We start from the raw sequence: 16,450 nt of genomic DNA on the forward strand, positions 1-16,450 counted from the left end.
ATTTAATTTACAAAGCTTTGTAAATCTAGTAAATAAGAAATACTTTTAGTTTTTCTTTGATTAATGTCCAATAACTCAAGTTGAGCCTATTCATTCTGCTTAAATTTTGGATTAATTGCCTCACACATTTTAGGTTCCATTCCTGTGATTAATATATTGATTTTCTTTGTAAGCATGTAAATGCCTCACATGGCAAATATATAACCCTAATAAGTAAAGTCTTTCTAGGTGCTTCTAACAACCATTACAGATTTAATTAAACTTAGTGTCTCAAGTTTTCTTAAATATTCTAATATAAATTAGCAGTCAAATTCTTAATCACATACAAAATGACTTACTTAAAGTTGGATTCTTGTAGCTAAACCATCTTTCTTGAATACGGAAAGTCCACTTGCCTTACTGAGACACCAGTTCTATGTGCGTGGGTGCTCTTTGGACTGATTTGGATGGTGCCGTCTGGGCTCTCACTAAGCTTGCAGCGGCCTCTTTCCTTAATCCTTACTGCTGGATTGCATTTGGTGTTCATTTCTTCTTCTTTCTGTCAGGGTTATCTCTGTAGGTATTCTAATTATATTTTACTCGATTCCTCATAGATTTCTGGTGTTTAGTCATAATACCAATGTCATACCAATTACTTGGGGATGTAACAGTGTTCTTCTGGTTATACCAGTTCTGTGCATCAAATATTAAAGGCAGAGAATGACATAAAATAGTTACTGAGTCAAGACTGTCCTCCCCCTTGGGATCCAGCAGGACCTGCTCTGTGCAGGACCAAGGGCACTGGAGCACACGTCGTACGTGGGCGCACGGTTTCCTCCTGTAAGACATTTTCAAATTAGTGGTGCGCATGGAGAGTAAAATCAGTTCCACAGATGTTTGCCCATCGTGAAGTGTCCTGGGAGAGGCCTGGGGGGTTGGAAGAAGGTATCGTATCTGAGGCTCAGAGTAGGAGCAGTGACATTCACCTGGGCCTTCCTCTGGAGGAGTTGGAGGGGAGGCAGCCCTGGCAGGTGGGGCAGGAGCCCAGTGTGAGCGGAGCTGTGGTTTGGGAAAGCGTAGGGTGTGTGCCAGGCACAGCCAGAGCCCTCTTGCCGGGAGCTGGTTTTGTGTCAGATTGAGTCTGAAGAGTGGGCATCAGGTGCTGCCTTTAGGATGGTATTTGTAGCCAGCTGACTAGTATGAACGCCAGTAGTGGGTATTTAGAGAGCCCTGGGTGTTCTGACGAGAACTGTGTTTTGTAGAACTTAATCGGGGAGTGGTGAGGAGGAGAAGAAGCCATCCAGCATAAGCTTGGCAGCCGTCCAAGCCGAGGTGACTTTTGACATGAAAAGGAGGCAGCGGATGGGAGGGAAGAGCTCTTCGCTTCGGCTGTTGATGGCCTGTGGAGGACCAAGACGAGAGAGGAGCCAGCGAGGGCCAGGACTTCAGCCGGGGGGAGTGGACAGGAAGGCAGGGCTGGGGGCTGAGTGGGGCGCGGGGAATATCACGGGTTTGGCTCTCTCCACGTGGTGAGTTGAAAATACTCAGGGAAGACGAGAGTCTTGGAAATGTGCTCTAGAGTATTTGAAAGAAATTATTTCTAAGGAGAGACTTAGGCTCCTTCTAGAGAAAGATGGCAGAAATGGAAGTGAATAAAGGGAGCTGAGGACAGGAGGAGACCGCACGTGCTCACTTGTGAGCTCACCCAGGGTCGGTGGAGGAGGGTTGAAAGGGAGCCGAGGGCAGGGGGACAGTGCACTGGAGACAGGAGGCTGCAGAGAGGCCAGAGGACGGGACGGGATGGGACGCGACAGGCCGCTCTTCATCAGCTCAGGGTCCTTCCAGGTCACCCAAAATCACACATTTCCATGACAGTAGTTGAAGCAGTCATAAGTCTATTTTTCCGAGTATGATGTTTTGCTCCAGGAGATTTTGACATACATATACAAACAGATGTAAACCTGAAGATTTTTTCCTTTTTACCAGGAAGTGTCTGGCAGGCACCCTTACTGCATGTTTTTTTTTTTTTTTTAATTAATTATTTTTTGGCTGCGTTGGGTCTTCGTTGCTGCACGCAGGCTTTCTCTAGTTGCAGTGAGCGCGGGCTACTCTTCATTGTGGTGCGTGGGCTTCCCATTGCTGTGGCCTCTCCTGTTGCGGAGCACGGGCTCTAGGTGTGCGGGTTTCAGTAGTTGTGGCACACAGGCTCAGTAGTTGTGGCTCACGGGCTCTAGAGTGCAGGCTCAGTAGTTGTGGTGCACAGGCTTAGTTGCTCCGCGGCATGTGGAATCTTCCCGGACCAGGGCTCGAACCCGTGTCCCCTGCATTGGCAGGCAGATTCTTAACCACTGCGCCACCAGGGAAGTCCCCTTACTGCATGTTTGATTCTTATTCCCCCAGAAGGAGGGATGTGATAATAGGACACTGTGATGTGGGTGGGTTGTACGGTGGGGCGTGCCTCAACATTACTGGGTGATAAACTGAATGGTTTTTCGGAGGGAGATCAGAAAGATCACTGAACTACTCAGTTGTGTGCTTTTCTCTGTCTGATTTTTACTTTACAATAAAATAGAAGAAAACAAAAACCCGAATCTGTCACTTTGTTCTAATGATGAGAATTAAGATTTCTTAGCCGAAAATTCCTTTTGAACTTAATCTTTATTCTGCATTATACTGAGTAATACATAAGGATGATACTTGGTTTTAATTTAATGGTATGTCATTGTAACTTTCATTTCTCTTAAGTGCATAATTTTCCCTTAAATACGTCTTCTTGATTAACTGTAGAAGGAAGAGTTGCTGGTATTTTGAAGAGAGGTGTTACTGAAAGTCTCTATCTAAACTTGAGAGAAATTAACATGCCTCGTAAACTTATTTTTTTATTTACATTTGTGGAACAGAGCCTTTGTGGAGTTTTCACGCAATCCAACAGAGAGGTTTAAAACTCTTCCTGCCGTGTATATGGCCACTAAGATGTCTCAGCTGAAAGTTTCCCTTGAACTCAATGTTCATTCTGCAGAGGAGATTGAAGGGAAGGTGCAAGGAGGGGCTGTTTCCAAGCTCAGGAATACAAGGTATCTTCAGAAGGGAGGCGGGCACAACTCTGTCCACCTGCTTTCACATTCTCAATATTATTTTTAAACAACTCTTTAACCTTGCTGAAGTTCACACTAAAAGCACTGGCATGGCAGCCTGGTTTCATCATCTCCCAGCTGTGTGTGCTTGGGCACATTGCTTGACCTCTCTGAACCTCAGTGTTTTCATCTGTTTAATAGCTATGATACCTATTGTACAAGGCTGTTTGGAGGATTGGGTAGGACCATTTGTGTCATTTTCAGTTTAAATCGAAGGGATTGACCCTAATGTGAGTTTCCTTTCTTCCTCCTTACAGTAACTGCCTTTCTCTTCCTAAGCAGAGGAGAGTCTCCCTTGCCCTTAGCAGAACCAGCAGTGGGACAAGACGCAGGCGCAGTTGGGAGCAGCCCGCCGCTTGCCAGCACAGGCCACCTGTCCCTGTTGAGCAGGGTCCGGGGGCCGGGCTGCCTGCACGGGTCTGCTCGGCCCCCAGGCAGCTGCCGTGCAGTTCGCAGGCTGGCTTCTCTTGGACCAAATTAAATCGCCCTTCAGTGTTTCTGACAGATTACTTTGCCTTTCAGTCATATTCACACAGTGCTGTATATAGGAATTCTCTTGCATCTTTTCTTATTTGTAATCTTTTTAACCCCATGAGGAATTTGACAGGGATTTGAGGAATTGATGAGGTAGGGAAGTATGTTCCATCGAGTTTCATCCAGTGTGGGATGGTTTGATTCTGCGAGTTTGGGAGTTGAGTGGGTTCAGTCTGTAATAACGTGGCGTAGGCCTGTCCTGCTGGGTAACTTAGCCTGAGTCACTCTTATTTAATAAATGGGTTGGAAAATTGGGAAGAGAGGTGGATCAGATCTCTTATAATTCTTCCTCTTCATTTAAGAATAAAATTATTAGGAAAGGAAACTTTGTATCAATTTATATTTCATCTCCTGGAATTTTAGCATTTATTATATTATTGCTTCACTGGATGAATGATAATTCTTAGGTTTATTAGACAATCATGTATGTGTTTCCTAACAACATTAAATAGGCTTTGGATTCTTGTAGTTTTCTAAAAGTCAGAGTCACTCACCTCTGAAACCACAAGTTAGGAAACATTGCAGGTCCTAGATTTAGAATTTATATCCTTAAAAGTAGATATTCCGTAACAGTCTTGACCTTTAGAATATATTCCTGAAGGGTAGTATGTAACTACTGGGGTACACACCCTCCCCCAGGGCAGCTCAGGAAGCCATCAGAAACTCACATTTCAGATAAGATCGACTTCATCATCTCTGGCTTTAGGTATTTTATTAAAATGTTCTTTTCTTATAGAAACAGTGGAATAGTTCAAGCAGTAACTTCATATATGTAAACATGTTTTCTTGGTAATACTTCTATTGCCTTTTAAAATAAATTGTGTTAAATAGGGTGAATGTGGACTTCCAGAAGCAGACAGTTGATCCTGTGCAAGTCTCATTTAACACGTTAGACAGATCCCAGATGATTACAGATCTCCTCTTAACAATTGATGTTACAGAGGTAAGAATGGTGTGATCCAATCATTAGAGCTTTTCTGTCTTCTTAATCTAGAATTGTCGTGTTGTATACATGAGATAGTGGATGTATAGAGACACTCACCCACAGCCTGTGTACCTTAGTCATCTACACTGGACCCTTGAACAATGTGGGGCTAATTCATGGGTAACTCACTGTCGGCCCTCCGTATCCGTGGTCCCGCTGCATCCTCAGATTCGACCAGCCACGGACCATGCAGTCCTGTAGTCTTTACTGTTGAAAAGTATCCGGGTAAGCGGACCCTCGCAGAGCAAACCTGCCTTGTTTAAGGGTTACCTGTAGCAAATCTAGGTGAGCTTGAATTACTCTCACTTGCTGAATTGAAATGTGGCTATAACACAAATTGTAAACACAAATATTCATTCTAGAGTCAAATTTTAATTTTTAAAATGTTAGTACGTTTTAAAATCAGTTTTGGCGACAAGATATATGTAAAAATGTTAATTGGCATAGTGCTATTTGCTTGTGTAATTCAACTTATATCCACGAAACTAGCATTGGCACTATTATTCATTGGGGTATAGTTTTTACTTCTTCAAAATAAAATTTCAGTTAAAATGCATCAGGCTTCCTGGTAAATCCGTAGTTACCCTTGACTGGGAGACTTCCCATAGAAACCTGGATGCCAGGAGACCGGAGAGCTCCAGCAGTGCGGCCCTGGCCGTCTTGCAGCGGCAGCAGGCGAGGACACCCACTCTCCCGTCCCCCCACTGCTCTTCCAGGGGGCTGTGCATTCACCTCGCGCCCGGCCCTCGCCACCCAGAGGGCACCTGGGGGCCCTGGGTTCTGGTCAGGGATGGAACAGCCCTGTTCTCACATGCCCCCCAGAGCCTACAGTGCTTGTGTGCCCGCGAGTCTTGTGCCTCCAGACACCGTTCCTCACCTCACTCAACCCGGGCACCCCCTCCCCCGTAGAATACTTAGGGACCGGGGAATCTGGCTTGTGACATGTAGTAGGGTGGTATGCCAGGGCTGCAGTTTGAGTGTCTGTGCCTCTTGACAGAAATCCTTTCTAGAGTTCATCTCTGCTCTTCCTCCTCCTTTTTAGGTGGTTGAAGTGGGGCACTTTTGGGGATATAGGATTGATGAAAAAAGCTCAGAGATTCTGAAAAAGCTTACTGCTGAAATCAGCCGTCTGAAGTTGGTGCCCTTGCCCGTTCACCCACATCCAGACTTGGTCTGTCTGGCTCCTTTTGCTGATTTTGATAAAGAAAGCTACTTTAGAGCACAAATCCTTTATGTTTCTGGAAATTCTGCTGAGGTATGTTTTTCTGTAACAAATCACTGAAAGGGAAATGAAACAGACTTATAGCAGTTGATAGAAAGTCTTTTCTAATTTCAAGTGGAAATTAAATATAAAATAATTAAAGTTAGAGAAGTGGTCTGGTAGAAAAGTTACTTCCCTCAGTGATGTGAGGATTTAAGCCCCAGTCCCTAGGAATCCTGTGATGACAGAGCTGGGATGGATGGTCACGTGGCCATGGTTGGTGGCACACAGTGTTTGCCTGGGCCTCTACTAACTGAGGCACATTCCTCATCCTCTAGGTGTTCTTTGTAGACTATGGAAACAGAGCGCACGTAGCTCTGGACGTCTTAATGGAGATTCCCTGTCAGTTTCTTGAACTTCCCTTTCAGGTAAGGTCGAGACGCTCCTGTGGTGTGAGAGCGTAAAGCTAGGAGGGTTCTGGAGTCATGTGGTCGCCCCGCAGCTTATGGACAGGGCCAAGGCCCAGAGGGCTGGCACTCGTTTTGTCATGCTCTCTGAATTTGGTTTCTGCTTTTTCCCAGAAATATATTGCTGTAGATATTTTTGCTAGTACTGCTTTTGGAGCAAGTTAAAATATATGGAGTGTTTCACACTTAGCAAAAAAAGTAGTTTTAATTCAGCAGTAATTTCTAATGCTTTCCCACATGCACTTTCTAAAAGTTATTCTAAACTTTTTTTTTTGTTGAAAAGGAAAACCAAGTTTTTTTTACCTATGAAATCCTCACTTACCCTGAAACTGTTTTCAGTAGGATTTGTAGGAGATCACTGGTGAGGATCCCTGCACCAGGGTCACTTTTCACTGGTATTTGGGATGAGTGTCTCGCACATTTATAAACTGGCTCAGCTGTGCGCTTCTGTCCCGTAGGCTTTGGAGTTTAAGCTTTGCAAGATGCGCCCATCCGCGAGGTGTCTGGTAGGTGGCGAGCATTGGAGCAGCGGGGCCAGCCGGCGCTTCTCCTTGCTGGTCAGTGGCCGTGCCCTCCTCGTGAAGGTCTTCTCCGTGGTGCACGGCGTCCTACATGTGGACGCCTACCTCTCCTCAGCGCTGCACGACGCCGTCAACGTGCAAGACGTCCTCGTCAAGGAGGGCTATGCCGAGCTGGCCGAGGAGCCCTATGAGTCCAAGGTGTGTGCTTCCGTCCTCCTTTTAGGAGCGTGTGTGTGTGTCTGAGTGTGTGTGTGCAGAGGGTGGGGGAGTGAGAGAAGGGGGGCCCTTTTCCTCTCTCAGGATATTGGGGGGTGAAGAGCTGGACAGTGTTCAGTGTGGTAAGGTCTGTGGTGCCCTCATAAATGTCTTCTAGTTTCTTTGAGACCAAATTACGGTGGTCAAGTGCTGTTCTTGTTGGTTTCTGATTATGGAGCTGTTTTTTTTTTTTTCCTGGAATGAAGATTAGATGTGAAAATGTTCTCTGGGGATTTTTAAAAAAATGGATTCCAAGATTTATCTCCCTAAGGAAAGTAGTTATATAAAATATTACTTTCAAGTATTTTGAACATTTCAAAATATCTTTCAACTGTTTCTTTCAAAATCAGTTGTGAAGCTATTTTTCTTGATCTGAAGGTTTGAGATGCCCATTGAGGCTCATGTTGAAGGTGGTTTGTTTTTCCTTCTGTAATTTCTGCTGGGGATGAGGTGCTGAGTTGGGCAAGGGACAAACAAGCAGGAAAACGTCACTGTAGAGCTGGTTGTGTTTCCATGTGGGAAAACACTTCCAGGGATCCTGGTAATATTCCCAATATGAAACTGACATTTTGTATACAAAAAATTCTTTTTCTCACTCTTTTCAGTTCTCTGATGGCTGAAAGGTAGTAAAGGCTAATGAATTGAGCCTTTAATGCATTCTGTTTTATTTCTTTTGTTTGAATTTTAAAATGTACTTGAGAAAATTATCTTTTGACACCTTAATAATCTAAAGATCACCTAAGAATAAGGTCATGCCTATGAAGTACTTTGATTAGCTTGGAATAAAGTGCTTTTAATACTGGTTTTCCTTTTAGCAAAATGAACTTTTCTTATTTGGTTCAGCAAAGCCATGAAGTTCTCAAGGATCTCTTTTCCAAATCAGCAGAATATGTGACAGACATGTCCGTGCCATCCCCCTTGAAAGACGACGAAAAGTATCTGATGCAGATTTTGTTAGAGAGCTTTTCTTCCAATAAACTGGGCAACCCAAACTGCAAGGTAATTTATAGGAGTTATTTTAAAATACAGTTAAAATTTTAAAAAATCATTCTACATTTATAAGCTGAATTGTAGCTAGTAGTCATGATGGTTTTTTCTTTACTGTTTTTTTTTAAATTAATTATTTATTTTTGGCTGTGTTGGGTTTTCGTTGCTGCGCGCGGGCTATGTCTAGTTGCGGCGAGCGGGGGCTGCTCTTCGTTGCGGTGCGCGGGCTTCTCATTGCTGTGGCTTCTCTTGTTGAGGAGCACAGGCTCTAGGCACGTGGGCTTCAGTAGTTGTGCGTGGGCTTCAGTAGCTGTGGTTCGCGGGCTCTAGAGCGCAGGCTCAGTAGTTGTGGTGCACGGGCTTAGCTGCTCCGCGGCATGTGGGGTCTTCCCGGGCCAGGGCTCGAACCTGTGTCCCCTGCATTGGCAGGTGGAGTCTTAATCACTGTGCCACCAGGGAAGTTCTTCTTTTTTTTTTTTTTTTTTTTTATTCTATTTTTAGTTTTTTAAGGAACCTCCATACTATTCTGCATAGTGGCTGTATCAGTTTACATTCCCACCAACAGTGCAAGAGGGTTCCCTTTTCTCCACACCCTCTCCAGCAGTTGTTTATAGATTTTCTGATGATGCCCATTCTAACTGGTGTGAGGCGATACCTCATGGTAGTTTTTTTTTTTTTTTGCTTTATAACAAATTTAATCAGTTATACATATACATATGTTTCCATATCCCCTCCCTTTTGCGTCTCCCTCCCACCCTCCCTATCCCACCCCTCCAGGCGGTCACAAAGCACCGAGCTGATCTCCCTGTGCTATGCAGCTGCTCCCCACTAGCTATCTACCTTACGTTTGGTAGTGTATATATGTCCATGCCGCTCTTTCACTTTGTCACAGCTTACCCTTCCCCCTCCCCATATCCTCAAGTCCATTCTCTAGTAGGTCTGTGTCTTTATTCCTGTCTTACCCCTATGTTCTTCATGACATTTTTTTTTCTTAAATTCCATATATATGTGTTAGCATACGGTATTTGTCTTTCTCTTTCTGACTTACTTCACTCTGTATGACAGACTCTAGGTCTATCCACCTCATTACAAATAGCTCAATTTCATTTCTTTTTATGGCTGAGTAATATTCCATTGTATATATGTGCCACATCTTCTTTATCCATTCATCTGATGATGGACACTTAGGTTGTTTCCATCTCCGGGCTATTGTAAATAGGGCTGCTATGAACATTTTGGTACATGTCTCTTTTTGAATTATGGTTTTCTCAGGGTATATGCCCAGTAGTGGGATTGCTGGGTCATATGGTAGTTCTATTTGTAGTTTTTTAAGGAACCTCCATACCGTTCTCCATAGCGGCTGTACCAATTCACATTCCCACCAGCAGTGCAAGAGGGTTCCCTTTTTTCCACACCCTCTCCAGCATTTATTGTTTCTAGATTTTTTGATGATGGCCATTCTGACTGGTGTGAGATGATATCTCATTGTAGTTTTGATTTGCATTTCTCTAATGAGTAAAGATGTTGAGCATCCTTTCATGTGTTTGTTGGCAGTCTGTATATCTTCTGTGGAGAAATGTCTATTTAGGTCTTCTGCCCATTTTTGGATTGGGTTGTTTGTTTTTTTGTTATTGAGCTGCATGAGTTGCTTATAAATTTTGGAGATTAATCCTTTGTCAGTTGCTTCATTTGCAAATATTTTCTCCCATTCTGAGGGTTGTCTTTTGGTCTTGTTTATGGTTTCCTTTGCTGTGCAAAAGCTTTTAAGTTTCATTAGGTCCCATGTGTTTATTTTTGTCTTTATTTCCATTTCTCTAGGAGGTGGGTCAAAAAGGATCTTGCTGTGATTTATGTCATAGAGTGTTCTGCCTATGTTTTCCTCTAAGAGTTTGATAGTGTCTGGCCTTACATTTAGGTCTTTAATCCATTTTGAGCTTATTTTTGTGTATGGTGTTAGGGAGTGATCTAATCTCATACTTTTACATGTCCCTATCCAGTTTTCCCAGCACCACTTATTGAAGAGACTGTCCTTTCTCCACTGTACATTCCTGCCTCCTTTATCAAAGATAAGGTGACCATATGTCCGTGGGTTTAACTCTGGGCTTTCTATCCTGTTCCATTGATCTATCTTTCTGTTTTTGTGCCAGTACCATACTGTCTTGATTACTGTAGCTTTGTAGTATAGTCTGAAGTCAGGGAGCCTGATTCCTCCAGCTCCGTTTTTCGTTCTCAAGATTGCTTTGGCTATTCGGGGTCTTTTGTGTTTCCATACAAATTGTGAAATTTTTTGTTCTAGTTCTGTGAAAAATGCCAGTGGTAGTTTGATAGGGATTGCATTGAATCTGTAGATTGCTTTGGGTAGTAGAGTCATTTTCACAATGTTGATTCTTCCAATCCAAGAACATGGTACATCTCTCCATCTATTTGTATCATCTTTAATTTCTTTCATCAGGGTCTTATAATTTTCTGCATACAGGTCTTTTGTCTCCTTAGGGAGGTTTATTCCTAGATATTTTATTCTTTTTGTTGCAATGGTAAATGGGAGTGTTTCCTTGATTTCACTTTCAGATTTTTCATCATTAGTATATAGGAATGCCAGAGATTTCTGTGCATTAATTTTGTATCCTGCAACTTTACCAAATTCATTGATTAGCTCTAGTAGTTTTCTGGTAGCATCTTTAGGATTCTCTATGTATAGTATCATGTCATCTGCAAACAGTGACAGCTTTACTTCTTCTTTTCCAATTTGGATTCCTTTTATTTCCTTTTCTTCTCTGATTGCTGTGGCTAAAACTTCCAAAACTAGGTTGAATAAGAGTGGTGAGAGTGGGCAACCTTGTCTTGTTCCTGATCTTAGTGGAAATGGTTTCAGTTTTTCACCATTGAGGACGATGCTGGCTGTGGGTTTGTCATATATGGCCTTTATTATGTTGAGGAAAGTTCCCTCTATGCCTACTTTCTGCAGGGTTTTTATCATAAATGGGTGTTGAATTTTGTCGAAAGCTTTCTCTGCATCTATTGAGATGATCATATGGTTTTTCTCCTTCAATTTGTTAATATGGTGTATCACGTTGATTGATTTGCGTATATTGAAGAATCCTTGCATTCCTGGAATAAACCCCACTTGATCATGGTGTATGATCCTTTTAATGTGCTGTTGGATTCTGTTTGCTAGTATTTTGTTGAGGATTTTTGCATCTATGTTCATCAGTGATATTGGCCTGTAGTTTTCTTTCTTTGTGACATCCTTGTCTGGTTTTGGTATCAAGGTGATGGTGGCCTCGTAGAATGAGTTTGGGAGTGTTCCTCCCTCTGCTATATTTTGGAAGAGTTTCAGAAGGATAGGTGTTAGCTCTTCTCTAAATGCTTGATAGAATTCGCCTGTGAAGCCATCTGGTCCTGGGCTTTTGTTTGTTGGAAGGTTTTTTATCACAGTTTCAATTTCAGTGCTTGTGATTGGTCTGTTCATATTTTCTATTTCTTCCTGATTCAGTCTTGGCAGGTTGTGCATTTCTAAGAATTTGTCCATTTCTTCCAGGTTGTCCATTTTATTGGCATAGAGTTGCTTATAGTAATCTCTCATGATCTTTTGTATTTCTGCAGTGTCAGTTGTTACTTCTCCTTTTTCATTTCTAATTCTATTGATTTGAGTCTTCTCTCTTTTTTTCTTGATGAGTCTGGCTAATGGTTTATCAATTTTGTTTATCTTCTCAAAGAACCAGCTTTTAGTTTGTTTGATCTTTGCTATCGTTTCCTTCATTTCTTTTTCATTTATTTCTGATCTGATTTTTATGATTTCTTTCCTTCTGCTAACTTTGGGATGTTTTTGTTCTTCTTTCTCTAATTGCTTTAGGTGCAAGGTTAGGTTGTTTATTCGAGATGTTTCCTGTTTCTTAAGGTGGGATTGTACTGCTATAAACTTCCCTCTTAGAACTGCTTTTGCTGCATCCCATAGGTTTTGGGTCGTCGTGTTTTCATTGTCATTTGTTTCTAGGTATTTTTTAATTTCCTCTTTGATTTCTTCAGTGATCACTTCGTTATTAAGTAGTGTATTGTTTAGCCTCCATGTGTTTGTATTTTTTACAGTTCTTTTCCTGTAACTGATATCTAGTCTCATAGCATTGTGGTCGGAAAAGATACTTGATACAATTTCAATTTTCTTAAATTTACCAAGGCTTGATTTGTGACCCAAGATATGATCTATCCTGGAGAATGTTCCATGAGCACTTGAGAAAAATGTGTATTCTGTTGTTTTTGGATGGAATGTCCTATAAATATCAATTAAGTCCATCTTGTTTAATGTATCATTTAAAGCTTGTGTTTCCTTATTTATTTTCATTTTGGATGATCTGTCCATTGGTGAAAGTGGGGTGTTAAAGTCCCCTACTATGATTGTGTTACTGTCGATTTCTCCTTTTATGGCTGTTAGTATTTGCCTTATGTATTGAGGTGCTCCTATGTTTGGTGCATAAATATTTATAATTGTTATATCTTCTTCTTGGATCGATCCCTTGATCATTAGGTAGTGTCCTTCTTTGTCTCTTCTAGTAGTCTTTATTTTAAAGTCTATTTTGTCTGATATGAGAATTGCTACTCCAGCTTTCTTTTGGTTTCCATTTGCATGGAATATCTTTTTCCATCCCCTTACTTTCAGTCTGTATGTGTCTCTAGGTCTGAAGTGGGTCTCTTGTAGACAGCATATATAGGGGTCTTGTTTTTGTATCCATTCAGCCAATCTGTATCTTTTGGTGGGAGCATTTAGTCCATTTACATTTAAGGTAATTATCGATATGTATGTTCCTGTTCCCATTTTCTTAATTGTTTTGTGTTCGTTATTGTAGGTCTTTTCCTTCTGTTGTGTTTCTTGCCTAGAGAAGTTCCTTTAGCATTTGTTGTAAAGCTGGTTTGGTGGTGCTGAACTCTCTCAGCTTTTGCTTGTCTGTAAACGTTTTAATTTCTCCAGCAAATCTGAATGAGATCCTTGCTGGGTAGAGTAATCTTTGTTGCAGGTTTTTCTCCTTCATCACTTTAATTATGTCCTGCCACTCCCTTCTGGCTTGTAGAGTTTCTGCTGAGAGATCAGCTGTTATCCTGATGGGGATTCCCTTGTGTGTTATTTGTTGTTTTTGCCTTGCTGCTTTTAATATGATTTCTTTGTGTTTAATTTTTGACAGTTTGATTAATATGTGTCTTGGCGTATTTCTCCTTGGATTTATTCTGTATGGGACTCTCTGTGCCTCCTGGACTTGATTAACTATTTCCTTTCCCATATTAGGGAAGTTTTCAACTATAATCTCTTCAAATATTTTCTCAGTCCCTTTCTTTTTCTCTTCTTCTTCTGGAACCCCTATAATTCGAATGTTGGTGCGTTTAATGTTGTCCCAGAGGTCTCTGAGACTGTCCTCTGTTCTTTTCATTCTTTTTTCTTTATTTTGCTCTGCAGCAGTTATTTCCACTATTTTATCTTCCACCTCACTTATCCGTTCTTCTGCCTCAGTTATTCTGCTATTGATCCCATCTAGAGTATTTTTTATTTCATGTATTGTGTTTTTAATCGATGCTTGATTCATCTTTAGTTCTTCTAGGTCCTTGTTAACTGTTTCTTGCATGTTGTCTATTCTATTTCCAAGATTTTGGATCTGGGAAATAGAATCTTGGATCATCTTTACCATCATTATTCTGAATTCTTTTTCAGGTAGACTGCCTATTACCTCTTCATTTGTTAGATCTGGTGGGTTTTTATCTTGCTCCTTCTCCTGCTGTGTGTTTTTCTGTCTTCTCATTTTGCTTATGTTACTGTGTTTGGGGTCTCCTTTTTGCAGGCTGCAGGTTCGTAGTTCCCGTTGTTTTTGGTGTCTGTCCCCAGTGGCTAAGGTTGGTTTAGTGGGTTGTGTAAGCTTCCTGGTGGAGGGGACTAGTGCCTGTGTTCTGGTGGATGAGGCTGGATCTTGTCTTTCTGGTGGGCAGGTCCACGTCTGGTGGTGTGTTTTGGGGTGTCTGCAGACTTTTTATGATTTTAGGCCACCTCTCTGCTAATGGGTGGCGTTGTGTTCCTGTCTTGCTAGTTGTTTGGCTTAGGGTGTCCAGCACTGTAGCTTGCTGGTCGTTGAGTGAAGCTGGGTGCTGGTGTTGAGATGGAGATCTCTGGAAGATTTTCGCCGTTTGATATTATGTGGAGCTGGGAGGTCTCTTGTGGACCAGTGTCCTGAAGTTGGCTCTCCCACCTCAGAGGCACAGCACTGACTCCGGGCTCCTCAATTTGGGATGATGTGTTGTCTATTCATGTATTCCACAGATGCAGGGTACATCAAGTTGATTGTGGAGCTTTAATCCGCTGCTTCTGAGGCTGCTGGGAGAGGTTTCCGGAAGTTCTTCTTTACTGGTTTTTAACTGTTACTTTTCTCACAATGGAGCCTATATTAATAAGACCAAAACCCAAGGTTTAGTATAGAGCAGTGCTTTGACTAGTTCTTCTTTTCTTCCAAAAAAAATTTTATTTATTTATTTATTTATTTATTAATTATTTAGCTAGCTAGCTGTTCCGGGTCTTAGTTACAGCATGTGGGATCTAGTTCCCTGACCAGGCTCAAACCTGGGCCCCCTGCATTGGGAGCGCAGAGTCTTAGCCAGTGGACCACCAGGGAAGTCCCATGACTAGTTCTTTTTTATTTTATTTATTTTATTTTATTATTATTATTTTTTAAATAGTTGTGATGAAATGATTATATACTACACTTATTCCGTTTTTTTTTTTGTTTGTTTGTTTGTTTGTTTGCGGTACGCGGGCCTCTCACCGCTGCGGCCTCTCCTGTTGCAGAGCACAGGCTCCGGATGCGCAGGCTCAGCGGCCATGGCTCATGGGCCCAGCCGCTCCGCGGCACGTGGGATCCTCCCGCACCGGGGCACGAACCCGTGTCCCCTGCATCGGCAGGCGGACTCTCAACCAATGCGCCACCAGGGAAGCCCCTAGTTCTTTTTTAAAACTAACCTTTCCAAAGGTGATGTTGAGTGAAAAAAATGCACAGCCTGAAAGTTGAGGATTATGTTTTATTCAGCAAACTTTCTGAGGACTTGAAGCCCAGGAGGCAGCCTCTCAGGTAGCTCTGAGGGACTGCTCCGAAGAGGTGAAGGAGAAGCCAGGATGTATAGGAATTTTGCAACAAAAACCAGGCATTCGGACGGCAGGCAACATTTTTCAGTCACAGCGACCAGTGCTTGTCTATCAGAACGAGGGGAAGCATGGTGTGTGGGCTTTTGAGAACCAGCGTCCAGGCTTAGCTTCGTCCCGTGGAGGGGCTCTAGTCGCTCGGCCCGTTTGGAGGAGGGCCGACAGGGACTCACTCTTAGACTGCCCCAGGCTTTGGCTGTGTGGTCATAGACCTGCTTATTTAACTGGAATAGTCTGCTGCCATGAAAAGAATACTTTCACTGAAGTATTTGGCAGTGTTTCCTTTTTTGACCAAAGTATGTGTATGTATTTATATATAGAGAGAGAGGAAGGTTAGCGAAACCATGGAAGGAATCAGTTGCATCCCAGAAAAATACCTCCTTTAAGGCATTTTTCTCCCATTAAACCTCGAAGATGTTATGACTGATGAAGGTGTAGCTTTTTTCTTTTTTTAAACTATGATCTGGCTTCTGGATTTTTAAAATGTATGTGAAGTGACATTTTACTTACTGGTAACATCTTGTATATTTTATGTGTACAGGCAATACTTCATGGGCCTTTTAACCCTTATGAACTGAAGTGTCATAGTCTGACGAGAGTATCCAAGTTCAGGTATGATTAACTTAAGTTTCCCATGAAGTTTTTTTTCTCTCGTCCTCTTTTTACAGAGCTCATCAGAAACTAACCTTTTTTATACCTAACCTGTAGGAATGTGATACTTTTTCTGACTCCTTCCAGCTTCTCCACTAGCTCCAAGTCTGCGGTTCCCGTTCTCTCTTATGTGAAAGCCATTCTGTATAAGACTTGTTAGAGTATCTTTCATCAAAGCCTTCGTTTTTTCTGTTCTTACTGTAATTGTTATACATTCAGCAGGTCTGTGAGTGCCCCCTGTGTCCTGGGAGCAGTTGGGGAGAACAGTAGTGAACCTACACAGTCGGTGTCCTCCCCCAGATTATGGGTCCAGTGGGCAGAGGGTAGGACAGAGAAAGCCACTTATTTCAAGATAGGTTGATGAGGGTCTTGTTAGGGGCCATGGAACATTACAAAGGCATCTAAGAGGGGCCCCTGTCCACAGTTGGAAGGCCGAGATTTTCCAGGGAAACCTGAGACCTGAAGCCTGCAGAGGAGTTAGACCAGGAGAAATCCAGCTGTCAGGGCAGGCAGGGCGAGGGCTGGGTGGGGAGGGTCCCAGCAGCAGGCATATGGGCCTTGGGTCACC

The 16,450-nt window shown here is 42.4% G+C and overlaps 1 protein-coding gene across 2 annotated transcripts in view; it reads left to right on the forward strand.

Moving 5' to 3' along the window:
- Nucleotides 1–16,450, forward strand: part of TDRD9 (tudor domain containing 9) — a gene marked incomplete at its 5' end in the record, with an annotated part of 116,256 nt that overhangs the window by 82,021 nt on the left and 17,785 nt on the right. For both annotated transcript variants that reach the window (XM_081229147.1, XM_081229148.1), the window contains 7 exons: nucleotides 2,880–3,053; nucleotides 4,479–4,590; nucleotides 5,675–5,887; nucleotides 6,172–6,261; nucleotides 6,759–7,019; nucleotides 7,920–8,075; nucleotides 15,773–15,843. In XM_081229147.1, the coding sequence (XP_081085273.1) occupies nucleotides 2,880–3,053; nucleotides 4,479–4,590; nucleotides 5,675–5,887; nucleotides 6,172–6,261; nucleotides 6,759–7,019; nucleotides 7,920–8,075; nucleotides 15,773–15,843 (1,077 nt within the window). The remainder of the gene's footprint in view (nucleotides 1–2,879; nucleotides 3,054–4,478; nucleotides 4,591–5,674; nucleotides 5,888–6,171; nucleotides 6,262–6,758; nucleotides 7,020–7,919; nucleotides 8,076–15,772; nucleotides 15,844–16,450) is intronic.

This window comes from Mesoplodon bidens (genome assembly GCF_964165515.1).
Source record: "Mesoplodon bidens genome assembly, chromosome: 3".
Lineage (NCBI taxonomy): Eukaryota > Metazoa > Chordata > Mammalia > Artiodactyla > Ziphiidae > Mesoplodon > Mesoplodon bidens.